The sequence below is a fragment of the Eptatretus burgeri genome, chromosome 7 (genome assembly GCF_056783735.1).
Source record: "Eptatretus burgeri isolate ZD-2024b chromosome 7, Ebu_testis_v1, whole genome shotgun sequence".
NCBI classification, from domain to species: domain Eukaryota; kingdom Metazoa; phylum Chordata; class Myxini; order Myxiniformes; family Myxinidae; genus Eptatretus; species Eptatretus burgeri.
The window spans coordinates 99,707,753-99,730,824 of record NC_140967.1 but is presented as its reverse complement, the minus strand read 5'-3'; the positions used below and the strand labels follow the sequence as shown (position 1 = coordinate 99,730,824).

The 23,072-nt window shown below is 46.0% G+C and overlaps 1 protein-coding gene across 1 annotated transcript in view; it reads left to right on the top strand.

The window, feature by feature from the left end:
• LOC147023897 (mitogen-activated protein kinase kinase kinase 11-like) overlaps positions 1 to 23,072 on the top strand; it is a 128,089-nt gene that overhangs the window by 88,771 nt on the left and 16,246 nt on the right. Inside the window, exons 4-7 of the mRNA XM_085889859.1 lie at positions 14,986 to 15,161; positions 18,060 to 18,303; positions 18,456 to 18,557; positions 21,900 to 22,038. Of these exons, the coding sequence (XP_085745985.1) occupies positions 14,986 to 15,161; positions 18,060 to 18,303; positions 18,456 to 18,557; positions 21,900 to 22,038 (661 nt within the window). The remainder of the gene's footprint in view (positions 1 to 14,985; positions 15,162 to 18,059; positions 18,304 to 18,455; positions 18,558 to 21,899; positions 22,039 to 23,072) is intronic.

The following is a 23,072-nucleotide window of genomic DNA, read 5'->3' as shown; positions in this document are numbered from 1 at the left end:
TCCAATCATTTACCAATCATTTACCAATCAGTCAGGATCGCGTATCGGGACCTTACAGTGGAGGCATGGGACAGACTGGCACTAGAGAAATTTTTAGCTGCTCTTCCTGACCCTGAGGTCTGAGTGCTAGTGGAGTTACAGGATCCACCCACCGTTCACCGAGCGGCCGAGTGCGCGGCCAGGCTGGCCTCGTGGAGTCGGCCGGGTCGGGTTCCAGAGAGGCCATCGGTGACGATCCGACAAGCGGAGATCCAGGATCAGGGAGGGGGGCTGGGAGAAATTGGCATTACCCAAATGTTTCAGGAAATTTGCCAGAAACTTTCAAGTTTGATAAAGGGTAATCCGGTAGTTAGTGTGCCAAAGCGGCGGGGTCCAGCCCAGCCAATAGAGCAATTCAATTATGGCCGAGGGGGTCCGGAACCGGAAGAGACATTTCACCGATACTCACGGGGGCCTTTTATGGGGAGTTGTTTCCGGTGCGGGCGAAGAGGACACATGCAACGATATTGCCGGTACCCGGCGATGGAGGGACCCTCCAATAGACTTTTAGACTCGGAGAGGGTGAATCCTCCTGCTGAACTGCCAGGTCTATCCGAGATGCCCTTTCATAGGTCGGGTCCGGAGATCACTGTCGGGGGTCGGGGAGACTAGATTGGGCTGAGCATATACGGCCATGCTCGGCTGCTGAGATTGTGGCGAAGTGCCTCCTTTAGTGAAAAAAAAATGAATTGTGGGAAAATTGGCATGGGTTTGTAAGTTCTGCTGGGTTTTGGAGTGACAATCGGGACAGTGGGTAATTGGTAACAAAGCGGGCACAAGTGGCTGTCCAATGGCTGGTGCGTGGATCGGGTGAGAAGTGCTGTGTGAGTTGTTTTAAGTTAAGAAGTGAAATGTATGGTGAACACATTGTTTTTTTTATTGGGCATGGTGTGCTAACAGGGAAGGTCATGGTCGGTGAAGTGTTAGAAATGCAGGTGTCACATGTAAGGCCGATGGGGTGGGAGAGTCATGTGGGTTTTGTGGGTGGGGATGATGTGCTTGTCCACAGGGATTGCTGAAGCTCACAGTGAGCGTGAATTGCGACCCCCTTCAAGGAGATTCACCACCTGGTGGCAAATGGTGACAGTGTCTGGAGGCAACTGGGAGAGGGTCTAGTTGGGCGACCAAGGCGGGTAGGACCTTGGCGACCCAGGAAGGCCAGAGGAGCCAGTGAGACCCCTTCCAGAGTGTTGTACGGGATTAGAGCTGATGGCTACCAGGGGGGTGGGAATCAAAGGGAGCGGGGTGGAGAAACGTCTGGGTTGGACTAAAGCTTACCTGTGGGCATGGTTGCACCTGAGATGCACCCATCATCTTGTGGTAACCCACCCCACGGCCACGACGGGATTCAGCCTGCATGATTAAAATGAGGACCATGACCTAGAAATGTGATGATGACCATGGTGTGAGTGTTGTGAAGATGTGTGAGTCCCACTCGATCCCGCACAACTTGACATGTGCAGCAAGGGCATGATGCCCGCATAATTTTGGGGCAAGCAAATTTGAAAATTGGCTCCCCAGGTAACGCTGGGTCTATTAGCATCCACTGGGGGAGGCGGTCAAGTGTAAATATCCTGTGAATAGTGTCGTTAAGGCTTAGAGTAGGAATGTAAAGTATAAGTGTTGTGTTTTTGTGGAACCTTTTGTTTCCCCTCCCCAGATCAATGGAAGAGTGCTGGGCAAGAGCGATGATCCAGAAGATGGAGTGCAACTTCGCTCAGTGCTCTCATGTGATAAAATAAAAAAATAAAAAAAACGAATGATTGTTTAGGCGAGGATAAGGCCATAAGGGGGTAGTACATTAAGGTCAGGTCAGGTATGGGAGCATGTGCCAGAACAGCACGTCGCTGCGTCCACTTTCCGCCGGTACTCCAGGGGCCTCCGTCTGGCCATCCCCCAGGCAGATGCCAGGCCCATCCCCATCTCCTTGAGATGATGGTCAACCTGTTGCAACCATGAGGCACGTGGTCGACCCACTGGCCTCCTCCACTCATGAGACTCCCTCGCTGAGAGAATCTGGTGAGCAGGATCAGCGTCAGGAAAACGAGCCACATGTCCATACAGCCGCAACTGACGCTCACGGACTATGCAGGTAACAAATCTCATCCGAGTCTCTCTCAGCAACCGCTCGTTGGACAAAATCCGACCAGCGATAGCCAAGGATTCTCCGAAGAGACCTGGTACCAAAGGAATTAAGTCTCCATCTCAGATCCTTGGTCAGAGTCCAAGTCTCGCACCCATAGAGCAAGACTGGAAGTACCAAGGACCTGAAGACTCGGACTTTCGTCCTCCCGCACAGGTACCGGCAGCGCCACACCCCATGATCCAGTGAATCCATGACTCCCCAGGCCCGACCCAGACGTCTATTGACCTCTGACTCGCAGCCAGCAAAGACATGAATATCACTGCCAAGGTAAGTGAATCTCTCCACGACCTCAACATCCTCACCACAAACAGACACAGACAGGACAGCAGCATCCAAGATGTCACCGAAAGCCTGGATCTTAGTTTTGACCCAAGAAACCCGTAATCCCAACGGCTCCGACTCCTCATTCAGCACCTCGAGGGCCCCCAAGAGGATGTCTAAAGTCTCCGCAAAGATGACTGCATCATCTGCAAAGTCAAGGTCCGAGATCTTGACATTCCCAAATGACGCACCGCAACTTGATCTCTCCGACATCCTCCCTAGAATCCAGTCCATACAAGTGCTGAAAAGTGTGGGGGCAAGTACACATCCCTGACGAACTCCAGTAACAACTGGAAATAAGTCAGAGATGGTACCACCACACTTCACAGCACTCTCAGTACCAGAGTAGAGTTCAGACATCAGATCGATCAGTTTTGGTGGCACCCCACGAAGACCAAGAATCCTCCAGAGGACATCCCGATTCACTGAATCGAACGCTTTACAGAGATCAACATAGGCTGCAAGCAGCCCCTGCCGAAACTCTCGTCTGCGTTCGGTGAGGACACGAAGTGCAAGGATACGGTCAATCGTTGACCTCTTTGGTGTAAAGCCTGACTGCTCTGGACGCTGGTGCTCAAGCAGATGGTGGCGAACCCTATCGAGAATTATCCGAGCAAAGACCTTGCCCGGCACTGAGAGCAGCGTCACCCCTCGGTAGTTGTTGCAGTCTTGGCGATCACCCTTCCCTTTCCAGAGAGGGACAACAAGGCCCCTCTTCCAGTCAGTTGGGATGATGCCTGTGTTCCAGGCAGAGCACAAAACTGCATGCAACGACACGAGTGCAGCATTTCCACCAGCCTTGAGAAGTTCGGCATGGATGCCACAAATCCCTGGAGCTTTGCCCTGTTTCAACTGGTTCACCGCAGCCCGTGTTTCCACAAGCGTAGGTGGACCACAGTTGATTCGAGGGTCAGCAACAGGGATTGTAACACCCTTGACGTCCAACTCGACAGTTGGGGGATCAGCCTGGTACAACCGCTCAAAGTAACCGGCCCAGCGGGCCTTCACTTCAGACTCCTCTGTCAAGAGCCTACCACTCTCTGCTCGAACTGTAGTGCTCCGAGGAATGGGCTTGGATGAACGTAATGCGCGAATTCCCCTGTAAGCGGGACGAGAATCACCTGTCCACAGGTGATGCTCTACCCCCTCACAGATTCCTCGCACATAGGCCTCCTTGTCCACCCTCAGTGCACGTACAGTTTTACGCCTCAGCTCCCTAAACAGCTCAGCTCTGCCATTCAGCCTGGCCCTGCGACTCTGGTCAATGGTATCCAGTGTCCCTTGAGAGACAAAATTCTTCTTTGCCCTGCGGTGAGCTCCAAGGCATCCACCGGCAACATCAAGGACGGTGGTCTTGAAGGCGCTCCACAACTCTTCAGGACCCCCCAAAGCACCCAGACCCCCCAAGTGTCCACTCAGCCTGTTCGCAAACTCCTCAGCTACTCTCTCATCCCTGAGCTTGGCAACATCCAGCCTCGGCTGGGATGGTACCATTCTCCAGGATTTAAGGTGCAGCTTTAGAGTTGCTACAACAAGCCTGTGGTCAGTATTGAGGAACTGAGCACTCCGGTAGACCCTGCAGTTCTGGATCATCCTCCAACGACCGTCAATGAGGACATGGTCAATCTCCTTTGCCACACCGCCAGCGTTGGAATACCAAGTCCAGCGATGAGCTTGTGGGCGCTGAAACCATGAACCAGCCACCCTAAGTCCATGACTTCTTGCAAAGTCAAGGAACTTAGTGCTATTCTGGTTCATAGTTCCTGACCCATGGTGACCAACACACACCTCATAACCGTCCCTATCAGTTCCAGTTGATGCATTGAAATCCCCCAAGACGAGAAGTGTATCTCGTCTGGGGCACTGATCAACCACAGACTCAAGTGTGGCGTAGAATGCATCCTTCACGGTGAGATCACTCGCCTCAGTCGGAGCATAAACAGAGACCAGGGAAATGACACCTAAGGAGTGACGAATCCTTCATCTCATAATACGCTCGTTGACCGTTGTTACCTCAATTATCATTGGGGTCAGCTTATTGGACACAGCTACAGCAACTCCTTGGGTATGGTAACCATCAGAGCGACCAGACCAATAGTAGGTGTAACCACCCACCATTATCTCGCCGCAATCCGGTCTCCGAACCTCAGAGAGAGCTGCAATCCCGATGTCCAAACGCTTGAGCTCAGATGATAAAAGAGACAGGTGATCATCCTCTCTTAGGAATAGCACATTCCAGGCACCCACCCAAAGGGACCGCCTCAGGTTAACCCAAGGAGACCGCCGTCTGGTGGACGACACCTCAGCACCACTCCGACACACTCTCCCGAAATCTGACCCAGGGATGTTACCCCGTGGTTTCCCTCCTATCAAAGATTGGGGGTCCCGAAGGCTTTGCCCCAATCCCGTCATCCGGTGAGCTGCCCTGCGAAGGGAAGCTGCACAGGAGGTACTCCCACGGAGTGGGTTTTCAGATTTTTTTTTGCATTTTTGCGTTTTGCGGAATGAAGGGTTTTACGGTGGCCGGAGTGCAAATCCTGCCACCAACCTCCTAATAAGAAGTGACCCAACTGCAGGAGGACGTCCGCAGACACAGTTGGGCACTAGATATGGATGGCCGTTGGCTCACAAGGAGCTCCTCCGCCCTTTGACAGGTTTTGTTTTTAATCCTGCTGGGTGTCCATATCCAAACACCCTCCTCACCAGAAAACCTGGTGGGGGAGACGGTTTAGTCGCCGACAACCCGACCATGGAACAGGTTAGTACAGGTTTACATGGTACCTGTAGCAGGTCACAGATCGAACCTGACCTGACATTAAGCAGGATAGGTAAGTTAGCTGCGACTCGCTGCCCATTGCCCCTCCTACTTTATTTCGTTAGGTTAATTAGGTGTGAGTCAGTAAGTGTTAAGGCTGGTACGGTAGCGCCTGTGATATACCTTGCAGGAGCTGCGGTACCAGAGGAGGGGGCAGTGTTACGTTTGAGGGGGGGGTATGCATTCAAAGGGTAATTAGGATGTTTAATTAGGTATGCCATGCTGTTCGAGTTTACCAGGATCTCGATGTAATAAGTAGCAATTCAGTGGTGATAAGTTGTCTAGTAAATGTTCATTTCTTCAAGGGGGAAATGATAATTGTCACGTAATTAGATAGGGACACGGGATAGGGTAAGTGTGTCTGCGTAAACCCCTTTTGGTATTCTCTGGAGACTGGCCGTGACGTCACAGGACAGTGCAGCGGATGGCTCCGCCCCGTGATCACGATTGGCAGAAGGCGACGGCGGTGGGCCAATAAACGGCTCGATTGGAAGTGACGAGGACAGGAGGATAAAAAGGTTCTGTTCGGGGTCGAAAAGGTAGAGGAAGAAGATTACAACCAAAAGATCGTGTTTTTTGGTGGGGAGGCTGTTGCGCGGGGAGCATCCTCGTTGTTGTGCTGATTCGATCGTGTTCTTGATCGTGTCTTGGAGCCTTGCTGAGCCTCGTGCCTCACCTTGGTTGGCTCTGGGGTTCTGCTGACTCGGAGTATGGGGTCGAACGGCGGGCGGACCTTCCTCCCTCTCCTGCTCGCAACTTGGCGCCAGAACTGGTTCCCTGGCGGCTGTGAGCGGACTTGAGTCAAGACCAGGAGGTCGACAGCACCACGGTTTCTCCTGCCCCCCTGACGAGAGCAAGGCCAGCTCGTCCGACGCCGATCCAGGGACAGTTGCGTCCACACCACGGTCCAGCCTGACCACCAGAAATAGCTACGTTTTGTGTGTGTGTGTGTGTGTGTGTGTGTGTGTGTGTGTGTGTGTGTGTGTGTGTGTGTGTGTGTGTGTGTGTGTGTGTGTGTGTGTGTGTGTGTGTGTGTGTGTGTGTGTGTGTGTGTGTGTGTGTGTGTGCGCGCGCGCGTGCTTGGCGCCTTAGAGGGATTGAGAACTGTATATTCATTGGAATTGTCTGTGTTTTTCCCCACGCCCGATCCCACACCATCCCGTCGAATCGCCCCGGATCCCTCTTCTTGCCGTGTCTTGTTATTTCTGGTAATAATAAAAACAAATAAACATCATCAACTCGGTGAAAAGTGACTCGTGCCACCTTCCTCGTCCCGTTTGCGGTAGAGCGATTCGAACCGCCATGTTTGGGTTATAAATAAATAAACCGCTTCCATCGTTTCGGCTCATTCTACGTTGGCGGGACTGTTCAAGTCCCGTGGACGTCACAATATGTTACAAGGAACTTCAACACAGGATGTGGCCATAAGGCCCATCAAATCCTGCAGTATGATTGTGAACCTATGTTTTATTTTTGTTTGTTTTTTTTTATCCATGCTTTATCAATTTAATTAGGCATGGGGGAAATTCAGGCCCGCAGGAGAGTTCTTGCCCTTGACTTGTTTTGATGCAGCCCGAGTGGTGATATTTTGTTCAGTATAAATGTATATAATCTCCTCTGTTACTTTTCTTTAATATCACGAATCAGGATGTGTAGATGAGTTATATTATGTACTAGACGACCCGTGAACCCATTGGGTTCCCGTTGTGACAGCGGTTGATAAAAAAAAATCATTTCAAAAAATAAAAGATAGCTCCAGCGAACTATACCGCTGAGGTTGTTTGCATTGATCAAATTCTCCCGAAGAGTACTTGATTGAATCGGGAATTGATTTTTACTTGATGAAATCTACGATTTTGTCAAGTATGTTGGTTTGTTTTGTTTGTTTGTTTGTGTGTACGTCTCGCTCTACAGGTCGCATTTCGAGTCGGAATGTCATGGAACTTCACCAATGGACTTATTGGCCACCAGAATAGAACCCTATAACCTTTGGCATGTCAAGTTCAGAGGTCAAGGTCAGGAAAAATTCCTGAAAATCGTGAAAATCCGTATCTTTTAGCATCGGCCGATTTTCAAAAATTCATGTCTCCACCAAATCTTAACGGATTCCATTCAAATTTGAAACACGGACGTAGGAGGGGAGTATCTTTGACTGGATTAAAAATTGGTCACATCCGTTACGGATTACGGAGGTGACAGGTATTTTAATTTAACATGGTAAGTGCTATCTACGGTTTTTCATGGTAGTCATATGATCACATGAATTTCGTCAAGTCCTGGCCCTATGGGCCATTTTTTATTTAATAATTTTTTCGTTGCCAGATTTTAACGAAACTTGATATTGCTCATCAATGTGAAAAAAAAAACGGAGAAAAGAAAGTCGAATAAATTATTGTGCGTAATCCTGTAAACACAATTTTATTTATTAATGAACACGGAAGTATGAGGTTAAAATGGCAATGTTTATTTTATGCTTAAAAATAAATTGTTCTTTGTCTGCACGAAATGTTTGAGATTTTAAAATAAATCCTTTCAAGAAAGAAAAAAAAAAGATAGCTTCAGCGAACGATACCGCTGAGGTTGTTTGCATTGATCAAATAATCCCGAAAAGTACTTGACTGAATCGGGAATTGATTTTTTAATAATTTTTTTCGTTGCCTGATTTGAACGAAACTTGACATTGCACACTGCAGGAGAATGGTGAGTTAGGTGGGCCTAAAATTTTTGCGCTATCTTGTACCGTTTTGGCTGTATTTTGGGAACATACATACATACATGCAGTGGAGAGAACAAGTATTTGATACACTGCCGATTTTGCAGGTTTTCCCCACTTACAAAGCACGTAGAGGTCTGTAATTTTTATCATAGGTACACTTCAACTGTGAAAGACGGAATCTAAAACAAAAATCCGGAAAATCACATTGTATGATTTTTTAATAATTAATTTGCATTTTATTGTATGAAATAAGTATTTGATACATCAGAAAAACAGAACTTAATATTTGGTACAGAAACCATTGTTTGCAATTACAGAGATCAGACGTTTCCTATAGTTCTTAACCAGGTTTGCACAGACTGCAGCAGGGATTTTGGCCCACTCCTCCATACAGATCTTCTCCAGATCCTTCAGGTTTAGGGACTGTCGCTGAGCAACACAGACTTTCAGCTCCCTCCAAAGATTTTCTATTGGGTTCAGGTCTGGAGACTGGCTAGGCCACTCCAGGACCTTGAGATGCTTCTTTGGGAGCCACTCCTTAGTTGCCCTGGCTGTTTGTTTCGGGTCGTTGCCATGCTGGAAGACCCAGCCACGCCCCATCTTCAATGCTGTTGTTGAGGGAAGGAGGTTGTTGGCCAAGATCTCGCGATACATGGCCCCAGCCATCCTCCCCTCAATACGGTGCAGTCGTCCTGTCCCCTTTGCAGAAAAGCATCCCCAAAGAATGACGTTTCCACCTCCATGCTTCACGGTTGGGATGGTGTTCTTGGGGTTGTACTCATCCTTCTTCTTCCTCCAAACACGGCGAGTGGAGTTTAAACCAAAAAGTTCAATTTTGGTCTCATCAGGCCACATGACCTTCTCCCATTCCTCCTCTGGATCATCCAAATGGTCATTGGCAAACTTCAGACGGGCCTGGACATGCGCTGGCTTGAGCAGAGGGACCTTGCGTGCGCTGCAGGATTTTAATCCATGACGGCGTTGTGTGTTACTTATGGTTTTCTTTGATACTGTGGTCCCAGCTCTCTTCAGGTTATTGACCAGGTCCTGCCGCGTAGTTCTGGGCTGATCCCTCACCTTTCTCATGATCATTGAGGCTCCACGAGGTGAAATCTTGCATGGAGCCCCAGACCGAGGGGGATTGACTGTTATCTTGAACTTCTTCCATTTTCTAATAATTGCGCCAACAGTTGTTGCCTTCTCACCAAGCTGCTTGCCTATTGTCCTGCAGCCCATCCCAGCCTTGTGCAAGTCCACAATTTTGTCCCTAATGTCCTTAGACAGCTCTCTGGTCTTGCCCATTGTGGAGAGGTTGGAGTCTGATTGATTGAGTGCGGACAGCTGTCTTTTATGCAGATAATGAGTTCAAACAGGTGCAGTTAATACAGGTAATGAGTGGAGAATGGGAGGGCTTCTTAAAGACAAAACTAACAGGTCTGTGAGAGCTGGAATTCTTTCTGGTTGGTAGGTGATCAAATACTTATTTCATGCAATAAAAAAGAAATTAATTATTTAAAAATCATACAGTGTGATTTTCAGGATTTTTGTTTTAGATTCCATCTTTCACAGTTGAAGTGTACCTATGATAAAAATTACAGACCTCAACGTACTTTCTAAGTGGGGAAAACCTGCAAAATCGGCAGTGTATCAAATACTTGTTCTCCCCACTGTACAAGATGAGAGTTTTAGTAATATATATATATATATATATATATATATATATATATATATATATATATATATATATATATATATATATATATATATATATATATATATATATATATATATATATATATATATAGATGTGTTGTTCAAATTGCTGACATCATGATACATACTGTATATCCGGTCTGCAGCAAGTTTAACAATGGCTGTTATGACTCTTACTCGGAAATGTCCCACCATCCCCATCCCACCCCCATTCGCCTTCTGTTTTAAATGCTAAGTCTCAAGCAAAGAAACAGCACGTAACATTTTAAAAGAGTTCGGTATAACTCAACCAGGGCCTGAATCGAACCGCTGACCTCCCACACTCTGAGCGAATGCTCTCAATGCCACTTTGTTAAAGGATTGATCAATGTGGATTTATTGCTCTGTACTTTTTTATCCCCCGCCGCGTGGTGGAAGGGGGATATTGTTGTCACCCAGGTTGTCCGGCTGTCCGTCCGTCCGGGCGTCAACATTTATAGCTGTGAGTGCGATAACTCATAAACTGTTCGCCATATCGATTTGAAATTTGGGTCACACATGTACCACCTGAAAAGGAAGAACCCTATTGATTTTGGGCGTGGCCGGATCCAAGATGGCCGACTGGGGCGGCCATCTTGAAAAAATGTTTTTTGTAATAAATGGAAAACCGTTTATCTGATTTCAATTATTTTTGGTTACTACGTTCCTCACCCCTGGGGAACTTTTTCGAGATGATGACCAAATGGTGTCTTGTTTCCAATTCACCTCCCTCATTATCTGGAATATGTGTGACCTTTTTCATTCAATGGCAGGGGATTCCCCATCTCTGATGGTATATTTTTTTATTACTCCTGGCATTGGGTGTCAGCTTTTCTCTGCACTTTGCCCATTTCCAATGTTACACAAGATGTTTTCAGTGAAATTCTGCACGTGCATCTGATATTTTTTACAGTGAGTTTGGAAGTTGGACATCATCACTGTTCTTTCCTTCTTCGGAAGGATGTAAAAATAGATTTTGAATATTGTTCAAAATTGTTTTTGTATCTTTTAACCAATGACAAACAATTTGTGTCACTTTGCCTTGTAGGGTGCATTTATCCCCACACTTTTTGGTGGGGGGGGGAGGGATATTGTAATTGGGTCTGTCTGTCCATCACGTTATCTCCCAAACGGTTGTGCAGAAATTCACCAAACTTGGGAGTTGCAGTGTCATTCAAAACTATTTACCTCCCCTCCAAAGTTTTCACATTTTTATGCCACCTGAGTTTATTTCATAATGCTTTCAACTCAAACTTGATATGTAGTCTTCACAAAGTACTCCAAAGTGATTGTGAAAGCTAAAAATGTTTGAAAGGTTCCCAAGTAAGTGTAGTGGGTTGCACCTGTATGTAACCAGTGGTTTAACTTCACAATTAAGCTCCTCCACTTATCTAAGGAGTTTTTGAGGTGCAACTCACTTGGTCAACCAACAAGGCAAACATGAAGACCAAGGAGCAAGTGGTAGAGAAGTACCATTCAGGAGAGTGTTATAAGAAGATTTCAAATCGCTCATTATCTATTTGAGTACGGTGAAATCCATCATTAGGAAGAGGAAGACTTATCATACCACCCAGACTCTACCCAGATCAGGTCGACCATCCAAACTCATCAGCCGGGCAAGCATGAAACTGGTTTGGGATGTCACTGTAAATCCAACAATCACTTTGACAGATCTCTCAGGCTCTTTGTCTGAGATGGGGGTCGGTGTTTATAAATTAACAATATCCCACTCCCTCCGCAAAGCTGGCCTTGAGCAACAGGTGGCAAAAAGAAGCCATTACTGAAAAAAAACAACTAAAAGCTCATATGGAGTTTGCGATGAATCATCGTAATGATACTGCAGTGTTGTTGAGAAAAGTTTTGTGGTCAGACGGGACAAAAATTGAACTTTGTGGTCTAAATTCAAAGCATGACATCTGGTGCAAACTGAACACTGCATCACCCAGTCAATACCATCAATACTGTCAAGCATGGTGGTGGCAGCATCAACTTATGGGGCTGCTTTTCATCAGCAGGGACTGGCGAGCTTGTCGGGAAAGAACGGACAATGGACGGTGCAAAGTACAGGAGAATCCTTGATGAAAACCTGTTTGAGTCAGCCATGAATCTGAACCTGGGGAGGAGATTCACATTTCAGTCAGACAACGATCCAAAGCACAAAGCTAAAGCCACACTGGAGTGGCTGAATATGAAGAAAATAAATGTTCTTGAGTGGCCCAGTCAAAGTCCTCCCTTGAACTCAATTGAACATGTATGGCGAGACTTCAAGATTGTAGTCCATCGACGATCTCCATCAAAGTTGGCAGAACTCGAGCAATTTTCACGAGAAGAATGTGCAAAGGTGACACCATCTCTCAGTGCAGAGCTGGGAGAGACCTACCCAAAAAGACTCATCACAGTCATTGCTGTAAAAGGTTCTTACACCAAGTACTGACTGAAGGGGCTGAATACTTGAACAACCAGTGAATTTTGATTTGTATGTTTTTTTACAGGTGTTCCTGACGTGTAACCTCCTTCAACTCAAAGTGTTTCGTTTGATCTCTTTAGTTGTGAATAAATAAGTTGATTTGGAAAAAATTGTTTCTACATAATTCGAAATTCATGTAAATGTGGCATTATTGGTAGGGGGTGAATACTTTTGCAGGCCACTGTATGACCACCACATGGCAAGAAGGTTCAAGAGCAGTATCACTTTGGCTCTGCCCCCTGGGGTGGGGTCCCCTACCAAGGTCAAATACCAAAAAATGCAATTATGGGTTAAAAACATTTTTCATGAAACTTTGTATCTGTAATCAACACTTTGTATCTGGAGGGGAGTGTGGGTGGAGAGCAGAAGAGGTTGGGTCTTTAAATCTTTATATCCCAGATGCGATTGGGGTGGGATTGTCAATGCACAAGCTAGAAAAAGAGACCTTGAGTGCCACTGTCTGAAAACAAAACTTGTGGGCACGAGCTGTGACTTGCAGGAACAAGCTGCTTAACTTATAACCCACTGCTCTCAAGTACAAAACAGAAAGACAACAGCAAAGTATATTGGTCAGTTGCGTAATGCTTGCTGATTACGTGTGTTCAGAGGCTGTCTTTATATTACATACCCTAATGGATGCAATCCATCTCTCCCCTCCCCCCTTTTCCCAAAACCTCTTTGTCAACCACTCTTGACTATCTCCTTCCCGCTCTGTCAGTGAAATCTTCATTTTCACTCTTTTCTATTACGAGTACACCTCCTCTTTTCAGGCATGTTATTATCCTCTCTGGGGTACATAGACTACAGTAGATCTATGTTTTGGTCCGTTCGGCTGTGGGGTACACTATGAGCATATGCCTCAAGAACATTGGGTTTCCTCCGTTTCAGATGCCTGGTGTTGGCTTAATGGTTCGGGTGGCAGGCTTGGGATCCTTAGGTCCTGAGTTCAAATCCTGTTTCCGTTGAATTAATACCAGGTGGGGTTGACTCGGCCTGTCATCCTTCCGAGGTCGGCAAAATGAATGCCAGCATGCTGGTATCCTGTGTCGGAGTGGTGACCCGTCCAGGATTGTTCTCAATAGCCCAGGAGACTGCGTTGGCAGCACCAACACTTGTGCAGAGTATGATCCCAATGGAATGGAATGGAATGTTAGATGGCAGTAACTACTGTTTAAAAAGGTAATCACACGTGTTTATGGTTTATACACTGATGAGCCAAAACATTATGACTACTGACAGGTGAAGTGAATAACATTGATTGTCTTGTTACAATGGCACCTGTCAAGGGGTGGGATATTTAGGCAGGAAGTGAACAGTCAGTTCTTGAAGTTGATGTGTTGGATGCAGGAGAAATGGGCAGGAGTAAAGACCTGAGCGACTTTGACAAGGGCCAAATTGTTGTGGCCAGACGACTGGGTCAGAGCATCTCTGAAACGGTAAGGCTTGTGAGGTGCTCCCGGTCAGCAGTGAGGTGCACTGTGGGAAGATGACAAGCCGGTGGAGGGAGTGTGATGTGGGGTGGGCAATGTGGGCAATGTTCTGCTGGGAAACCCTGGGTTCGGCCATTCATGTGGACGTCAATTTGACACGTGTCACCTACCTAAACATCGTTGCAGACCAGGTACACCCCTTCATGGCAATGGTATTCCCTGATGGCAGTGGCCTCTTTCAGCAGGATAATGCACCCTGCCACACTGCACACATTGTTCGGGAATGGTTTGAGGAACATGATGAAGTGTTCACGGTGTTGCACTGGCCTCCAAATTCTCCAGATCTCAATCCGATTGAGCATCTGTGGAATGTGCTGGACTGACAAGTCCGATCCATGGCGACTCCACCTCGCAACTTGCAGGACTTTCAGGATCTACTGCTAATGTTTTGGTGCCGGATACCACAGGACACCTTCAGGGGTCTTGTAGAGTCCATGCCTCGGCGTGTCAGCGCTGTTTTGGTGGCACACGGAGGACCAACAGTATATTTGGCAGGTGGTCATAATGTTTTGGCTCATCGGTGTCAATTTTTTTTCCTTCCGGTCGGGGCGCCCCACGACATGCCACGGGTGTGTTCCATTACCAATCAACTTGTCGAGTGCTCGCCAAATGGCTTGAGCACTCAAGCAAGCACTCCAACATAATGGTTGATAATGAACAGCTGGTTTGGCAAGTGTTAGCGAGCTGATTGGTAATGGAACACACCCCACGATAAGCTATTTATACACGTTAACATGGTGATTGTCCAAGGAGGGAAAAAACCCTTGGGGGTGGGGAGGGGGGAATGAAGTCGTGACAACCTCCATTGTGTGAGCATTACTCCTGTTTTGTTTGTTTGAGATTGGATAAGTAACGACCGAATGTATCACGGTCAGACAGACAGACAGACAGACATCAAATTGCGTATTGTAGCATGATTATGTTTTCCTCATTTTGAATTCTTATCAATTTTGTTTGTGGACTCGTGACACTGTGACCTTTGGTTCAAATCCCATACCCAGTATCATTGTACATTATCTTATAAACTCATCAAATCCATATTTTCTCAAGTCCTTAAATTCCTTCATACTTCCATGAGCCTTCTTAACCACAGTAACAATCCAAATTTCCAATTTTTCCCACCATCCCTTTCTGAAATTGACTACTAAACTCCAAGTTGCCAATTCTTGGAGATTGAGGAAGTGAAGTGACCTTGTCCTATATTCATTTGCCGCATGTGCTATCGACAATTGATTAACGACTTTTTCCCTGAAATTGCAGACTGTTGGAAGCCTGACCCCCACACGCGGCCGCCGTTTGCCACCATCTTGGAAGAACTTGAGAAATTGCAGATTTCGGGAACATTCCACATTCCTCAGGAATCTTTCCAGTCGATGCAAGATGACTGGAAAGTGGAGATTGCGCAGATGTTCGACGAGCTACGTCTCAAGGAGAAGGTACGTGTGATGGCATTCCTTTCATCCTAGTCCCATTTCCACAAAATCTTTTTTTAGAAGAATTTATTTTTTAAACAGCGAGTTAATGTGAGACATTCTTGAATTGCACTCTTTCAGAAAATTAATGGTGTAAATTAACTTCCTTTCTTAATCAGATCATGAACCATGCTCCGTACTGATCACCGGTGCTGCCAAAGCAGTTTTTTTTTTATGGCGAGGGTTACAATACTGGATGGGTAGCCACTCGACACAGGAAGTCGGGACAGGAAATTTTACTTTGTTCAGGGTGTTCACTTAATAGATTAATGGATGGCTCGCTTACTTAACGTCAGCCAAGGGACAGCACACACATTGATGAATCGCCCTGCCTGCGAAACACCTGTATGGCAGTTTATAGCTGGGTCGGGCTTCAAACGCAGGATTGACGGGTTAGAGGCGAGTGCGCGCAACTCTCGGCCATCCTGCAAGCCCTGCTCTCTTCAGGTGAAAGGCAATTTTTTTTTTATTTTCTTATTTTTAAAATCTTTGTGGCTCCATATTCCATGTGCAAAAATATAAAAAGGTTTTACACCTCGTCCACATTTTTGCTCACGATGTGCCCCTTACATCAGATCCCATTCCCTCTCTTTTCCCATTCTTCCTTCTATCTCCTCCCAACCTTTTCCTTTCTTCCTCCTCCTCCTCCTACACTCCTCTACTGCTCCCTTTATCTCCACAATCGTCCTCAGTATTCTAATTTTTCAGAGTTTTTATTTAATTTTCAATTCACCCCTCCTCTCTCTCTCTCTCTCTCTCTCTCTCTCTCTCTCTCTCTCTCTCTCTCTCTCTCTCTCTCTCTCTCTCTCTCTCTCTCTCTCTCTCTCTCTCTCTCTCTGTACAACATATAGAACCAGAGTTGGTGTCAAAGCCACCCAATGCTCGCCTGTTTATACATTTGTCGTTTTTAAAAGACTCGTCTAATCATTAATATTTTTTATAAAGCATTGCAGTGAAGTCTGATCCAAATAATTTTTAAGCAATGTATGTATTTGTATATTGTAATCAGTAACAAGAGCGCAAGTGAGCACAATATACGCCTGAACAAGTAGGTATATACAGAATTGTGCGACAACATGGAAAACAGCATCCTGGTTGCCATGGCAACCACTTTAGATGACGAACGTATGTCGCGACACACCGTCTCCACAGTCTGTACCTATGTACCAAATATGAAACGTGAAAGTTGAAAACTTTGGGAGTTGGAGTGCGGACAGGAACGGACGGACAGACGGGCAGACAGACAGATGGATGGATGGACGGACGACCGGTATCACATAATACGCCCCGATATATATATATATCGGGTGTATAAAAAATAGTGTGAGAGATAAAAACATTAGAAAGGAAAAAATAACTTGCACCAAAAACTTTAACATTTTCACGCTCACGCCGGGGGTATCGCTATAGCTCTCTGTTCTTCGAACAGGCGAGCTAAAAATGAGCCTCCCCCACGTTCCTCCCTTTCTGTGCTAGAATACTGCCCGTGATGGTAATTCGCCCTCTGCTGGCGACTTCATGATATAATAATTCAAACTCGCCGATACACCGACAACAAAAATCGGTAAGTTCGAGTTTAAAATCATTTTAAATGCAATGATTTTGACGTTCCCAGAAATGTTTTGAAGACAACTTATTTAACCATTGACTATACTGATGTCTGCACTGAATTGTCTCCGTTAGTGTTTACTCAACAAGCTTGACCCAACTTGATTTGATCCGCAGTTAAAAACGCTTTCAATAAACCAATTTAGTGTGTTTGTACGTAACCTGATTTTTTTTTTTTTAAACCAGATATTGAGCACACGTGCGTAAGGTTTGTTTTCTGAGCTCTCAATACGCTTTTCCTTTTGTGTACTGTGCACCCAGATATTTCCTGGCTCACGGGTTACCTGTAGGTATGGAAATATCAGTAAGGGTCAAAATCATTATTATTGTTAGTAAGGGCCTGTCAAAGTTGTTGTCCCGGATTCTGTGGAATCTCTCGTGACGAGGCTGAAGCACAAGGTCTGTTGCTCTCGCATCGCAGGCGGGTCGGTGATCTCTTTTTTCTACCTTCTATTCTCCCACATTGCTCCCTCTCAGTTGTCCGACCCTCTCCATCTACTCCAGGATGTACGTGCACTTCCAGCAAACAGTACACCGCCATGTTGTGCCATCCCCAATTCTGACCCATGATCTTTCAGTGTTTCCTCTCCTCCTCCCTCTCCTCTTATCCTGTTTTTTTTTATTTCCTCGATGTTTGTCCCACTGTCAGATCCACCTTGCTCTTCGATGATCTTCACTATAAAATAATATAAAATTAATAAATAATATAAAATTATTTTATAGTGAAGATCATCGAAGAGCAAGGTGGATCTGACAGTGGGACAAACATCGAGGGAATTAAAAAAAAAAAAAAACTACCCTTATTACGCGGCGCAATCTGAAATATAGCATCTCGCACGATCCTCCTGAACTCGTGGACTTCCTTCGACTTACGGACATTGAAACTTTTACAATCTTGACCAACTCCATCACGAAGTGTCCACTGTTTTCTGTCTGACTGTTACAGCCAATCTCGTGCCAGCAGATCCCGACTCCATAACAGCAGTTTGGGAACCTCAAAGGTGGCCTTTCAATCAATCCCATTTATAAAAAAAAATAATTATAATGGGTACTATACCACCTTCTCAGGTGCTCAGGTGTTCTCAACGCTGCGTCGTGTATGCTAATACGTCACGCTAATCAGTCCCACAAAAACTTTCTCAGTTATTTAAGAAGGGTTGAAAAGCGCAATGTGGACTTCCAGGTAATAACGAGCCACATGATGTGTGCAGGGAGTCGTTTTCTGAGGGATTCTGGTTTGTGTGCGTGGTGTAGGAACTGCGTTCACGTGAGGAGGAACTCATGCACGCATCGCTGGTACAGAAACTGCAGGAGAAGGTTTTGCACCAGCGAGAGCAGGAGCTCACCGAGCGTGAAAATGATGTCTTTGAGCGGGAACTCAACGTCCTGATTGTTCAGATGAACAAGGAGAAGCCCCGTGTGCCGAAACGGAAAGTTAAGTACATTCTACCACGTCGGAAGGTCGGCAAGGACGGGCACAACATCAGCATGCCATCGGGTGAGCACCGCTGGTTGAACAGCTCGATCCTTTGTGGGAATTGGGTTTGAGTTTGTTTCTCACGTCTCCTGCTCATCTTCAAAGGTCATCCATCCATGTTAGACATGTCGTCCCCCCCCCCCCCGATTTAATTGATACCTCCTCTGTTTCAGGCTTCCAGCACAAGATTACTGTCCAGGTTACTCCGAGCCCAAACCACCACTTGAGTCCTCCAGAGAGTCCAGGCCAAGTGCCTCGACTCCGTGCCATCCAGTGTGAGTACCAATAACTTTTATTTCAATTTCATAATTGCGACAGACTCCAAAATTATTTTAATGAACATTCTTCACCACAGCTTTATTATCATCAATCAGTAGTACATCCTCCACCAACTTGGATCTTCCCAACTTGTTCTCGTGTCGATTTGGCAGACCCATGAGACTGCTCCAGTGAGGATCTTGCAGGAAAATAATTAATTAATCACTTGTGCATGCCCGTTATTTAATGTACAGTTAAAAAGGTAAATCACACAATAGTCTTGGTAAATGAATGGAGATGTTTTGGGAACTGGTTATTGCATCAACTTTGGTTCGATTTGGACTCCCATCACTCCCCCCCCCTCCACCCTCCCACATAAATATCAAATGGCACCCCTGGCTTTCAGGATGTGCAAGCGTGACATACTACTCTGATCTCACCCAAAATTTAGTGCTGTCAAAATGGCTTAGAGGTACGTACAGTCGCCTCTAAGCTGTCTATCCTGGGTTTGAATCCTGACCCAGCTGTAAACTGGCATCCCGGGGTTTCACAGGCAGGGTGATTCATCAACGTGGGTGCCGTCGGTCGGATGGACGATAAACGGGCGTCTAGTCTGCCGGCATTAGTTGGTGGATGTTAGAGATCCAATGGTGTCCTTCACAAAGAGTAGGCGAGCTATCGCCGTCATCCTGAGCAAATTGCATATTCCTGCTCTAGCCTACAGAGGGAGCACTGCACCAGCAGCACAGCCGTGCTCCCAGCAACAATGTAATTTAATCCTGGTCAGTTATGCATTTGCTTGATAGATGGTGTGTTGTCACACCAAGCATTCTGACATTAATCTCGATCTTTAAAATAAAATATTGTTGCGGTTCTGGAAATCGCATGCCTCGAAGGCCGAAGGCAATGGCATCCCTCATACAGTGGTCCCCAGAGAGTTATTTCATTAATATACAGACAGTTAGACCTTTCCCTCATGTCTAACGGGTCAAACGGGACGAAGTGCGTTGTGTGGATCTCATAGTTAGGTCTGATTATATCTCTATCTTCATTCCAACTCTTTTCCTCTTATTCCTGAAATAAATCGAAGCAGGCGCCGCACCCAGACAGCCGGCTGTGAAAACCGCAACAACACCCTCCCCCCCCCCCCCCAAAATAAGAATGCGTCCTCGCAGAGGCCAGTAGAAGCCTCAACCACACGATGGATGATGTAAAAATCCTCCGCTGCGAAAATACAGCGTCAAAGGGAATAGTAGAACCAAACAATGCCAACGCTGTTCAGGCCGCACGCGGCGCGTTCTTTTCAACCCATTTCTGCATCTAATAATTATATCCAATCCTTTGCTTCAATCCATGACACAGATCAGGGCCGGCACCGCACAGGCAGCCGCCTGTGAAGATCGCCACTGTGATAGTTAACAGCATGCTCAATGACGGACCCGCGCGCGGCCCCGTGATATTTATCATCGTACAGTACGGGGAACGAATAGCGCACCTCTTCATTCGGGTCTGCGCGCTGATTACAATGGCATTTTATCATCGCACAGTATGGGGCACGAATAGCGCACCTCTTCATTCGGGTCTACATGCTGATTACAATGGCATCTTGCCATCGCATTGTACGGGATGTGCATGGCGCACATCTTTGTTCGGGTCTGCGCATTGGTTCACAACGGCGTCTTACCGTTGATTCTCGCTCGCCACCGCGGCCACCAATGTCTCGTGCGGCCAGTAGACATCCTCCTGCACCTCCGCCTCAATGCAGCTGCCACCAAGTTGAGGCATGCTGTACAGCCCGGATCGCTCAGGCTGCATTGCGTACGGATGGGACAAGCGCATTGATCGGCGCCAACCACAGTGCGCCAGGGGTGCCCGAGTGGGCATGCGGGACCGGCGCGGCCCGGGAGTTCGGTGCAAGGCGATTCATATCGCGGAGTTTGGAGTGAGGCGATTCCACAGCTCGGCGAGGTATCGCCGGATGCATCAGTGAGGCCGCTTCCGGCCATGGACAGCTGTCAGGGAGGTATCGCCCAGCGGAGCATCCCCCCAAAACGCACTGGTGGCATGGTCGGGCAATCGTGCAATGTATTGAAAGACCGTTAGCGTCATCTCCTCTCCTTTGTCTCTTCATTAACTCTGCTTCATCAGGGTGTGTGTGCGTGTGTGCGTGCGTGCATGCGTGTTGACGCCTGTCCTCGCTTTAGTTAAGTTTGCAGAAGAATTATATCAGGATAGGTCTGCTTTGTGTCTACTTTAGTAAGTTGCCTGTTTTGTTGATGCACCACACATTTCTTTCTATCTCTACTTACACAACAATGAACTACATTCACTGTGCCACATATTTTCCTCGCCTGCCTGTAATGAATGATTGTGTAGAAATGTTCACAGCTCATTTTTGTCTTTTCTTTCATTGATCCAGCATGGTCCGTATTCCAGCTTAGCAGGGACTTTATTCCCTACGATCCGTTCCTTTTAGCCGGTACGTCCTTGGCAGTGTCGCTTGGCTGCATCTGACCCGGTAAGGTGACCCGGTTCGGACAAGGCGTACCGAGGGCGTGTCCCCCGGTAATTAGGTTACGTTATTAAAATTAGGTAACCGATTTAGACGGAGGACCCGAAGTCACGTGGTTGAGTTATTGGCGTTCACGGTCGATTCGCCTCTCCCAACGTCACGGAGTTCTTTATGCGCAACGACCAGCAATTCCGGGGAGTCTGGTGGGAACCTAAGATAGCTCCCCCCCCCCAAGTGGTCTTCTCTCCCAGATCCCCTGCCGCAACAATATATATATATATATATATATATATATATATATATATATATATATATATATATATATATATATATATATATATATACATCATATATTCTTTTAATCAGACTCGGGGGAGGGGGGGTGTCCGTACCAAGTAAGGGAGGTCGACAGTTCAAACCCGACCTCTGGCTCATCTTACCAAAGACTTTAAACATGGTACGTGCTTCTTCCTCGCTTGATGCTTAGCATGAAGCAGTTAAAAAGGATAGAACATGGACAATACAACCATGGGTTGGTGATCATTGCCCAGTCTTTGTTCAGGTGCATTGGCATCCCCCTTGATTGAAGTTCCTTGGAAGGGAACTCGTATTTATTTATTTATATTGAATCCATCGTGCATACTCCATTGATAAATGGTGCTGTTGGTATGTGGATTCCTGTTGATCAGCTTCAGAGATTGGAGGTGCATCACTTTGATGATGACTGTAGATCCTATGTGGCTAACTTATTGACAACCGTGTGTTTAATAACTCGTAGCAGAGATTACTTTGGCGGCGTCCATTGAATTAACGATCTTGATTTGTTCATTTTCCCTTCATACCACAGTGACCGATGGAGAAGACACAACTTCCTCTGAAACAAAGAAACATCAATCCAGGGACAAAAAGACAGCCGTTCGACGAGAGGCAAGCAATGATAACAAGGACGCCAAACAAAAGCCAAACTCTGAGATTAAGGACGATGGGTGAGGTCTCTTGTATAATATGATGTTGTTTTTTATTTTTGTTTTTAACCAAGGTACGTGTGTTATACTCATGATGTACAAAACATAATCGCATACTCGCTCATTACTTGCACTCTGAAATGTTTCGCTGAAAATAATTATGTAACCAACCATGGATTACTTAAAGTGGAAAAAGGTCAAATTTCAAAAAGTTGGATTTGTCCAACCCTGTCATTCTTAAATTTCTCAATTTACATTCTTCGATGAAGGAGATTAAATCATTTTCAGGAATGTTTCGTTGCTGTTGTGATCATTCCCTTCCTTTTCAATCGAATTTTTTTTTTATTTTTTATTTTTTACAAATGAGAGTTTATGGTTCATTTTGCTGATGTACTTGTTTTTTTTAAATCTTAAATAAATTATGTGTGCGTATATATATATATATATATATATATATATATATATATATATATATATATATATATATATATATATATATATATATATATATATATATATATGTGTGTTGGTAAAAGATAGCACACTGAGTAGTAAAAGAATAAATTATTTATTAAAGCCTGCCGTTTCGAGAACAAGCTAGTTCTCTTCCTCAGATACGTTATGAGTGGTGTGATGGTGACACCATTCACGTGCGAAGTAGGACAAGCTGGGTCTCTACCATCCAGGGACCGAAACAGCAAGTTACACTCGCAAGTGTATTGTAAACCCACACACATACAAAGTATTGAACTACCAGAGTGGCCATCCCACCTGTCACAAAATAAGTTGTGTTCGCAGCTTAGTTGATTGTGCAACAACACACTGCAGTGACCGTGAGCAACGCCGGATGGAGATACTGCACGTTATTAAACTACTGCGAGAAAACCACTACCCAAGTGCATTCATCAAATCTTGTCACCGCAAACCCAACCGCAGCTGCAACAGTCCAGCCACACCAACACACGCGGTGGCACTTCCATACATACAACACACTCCCGAAACCACAATCCGCAAACCACGTCAGTACAATGTTACCATCACCCACAAACCACAAA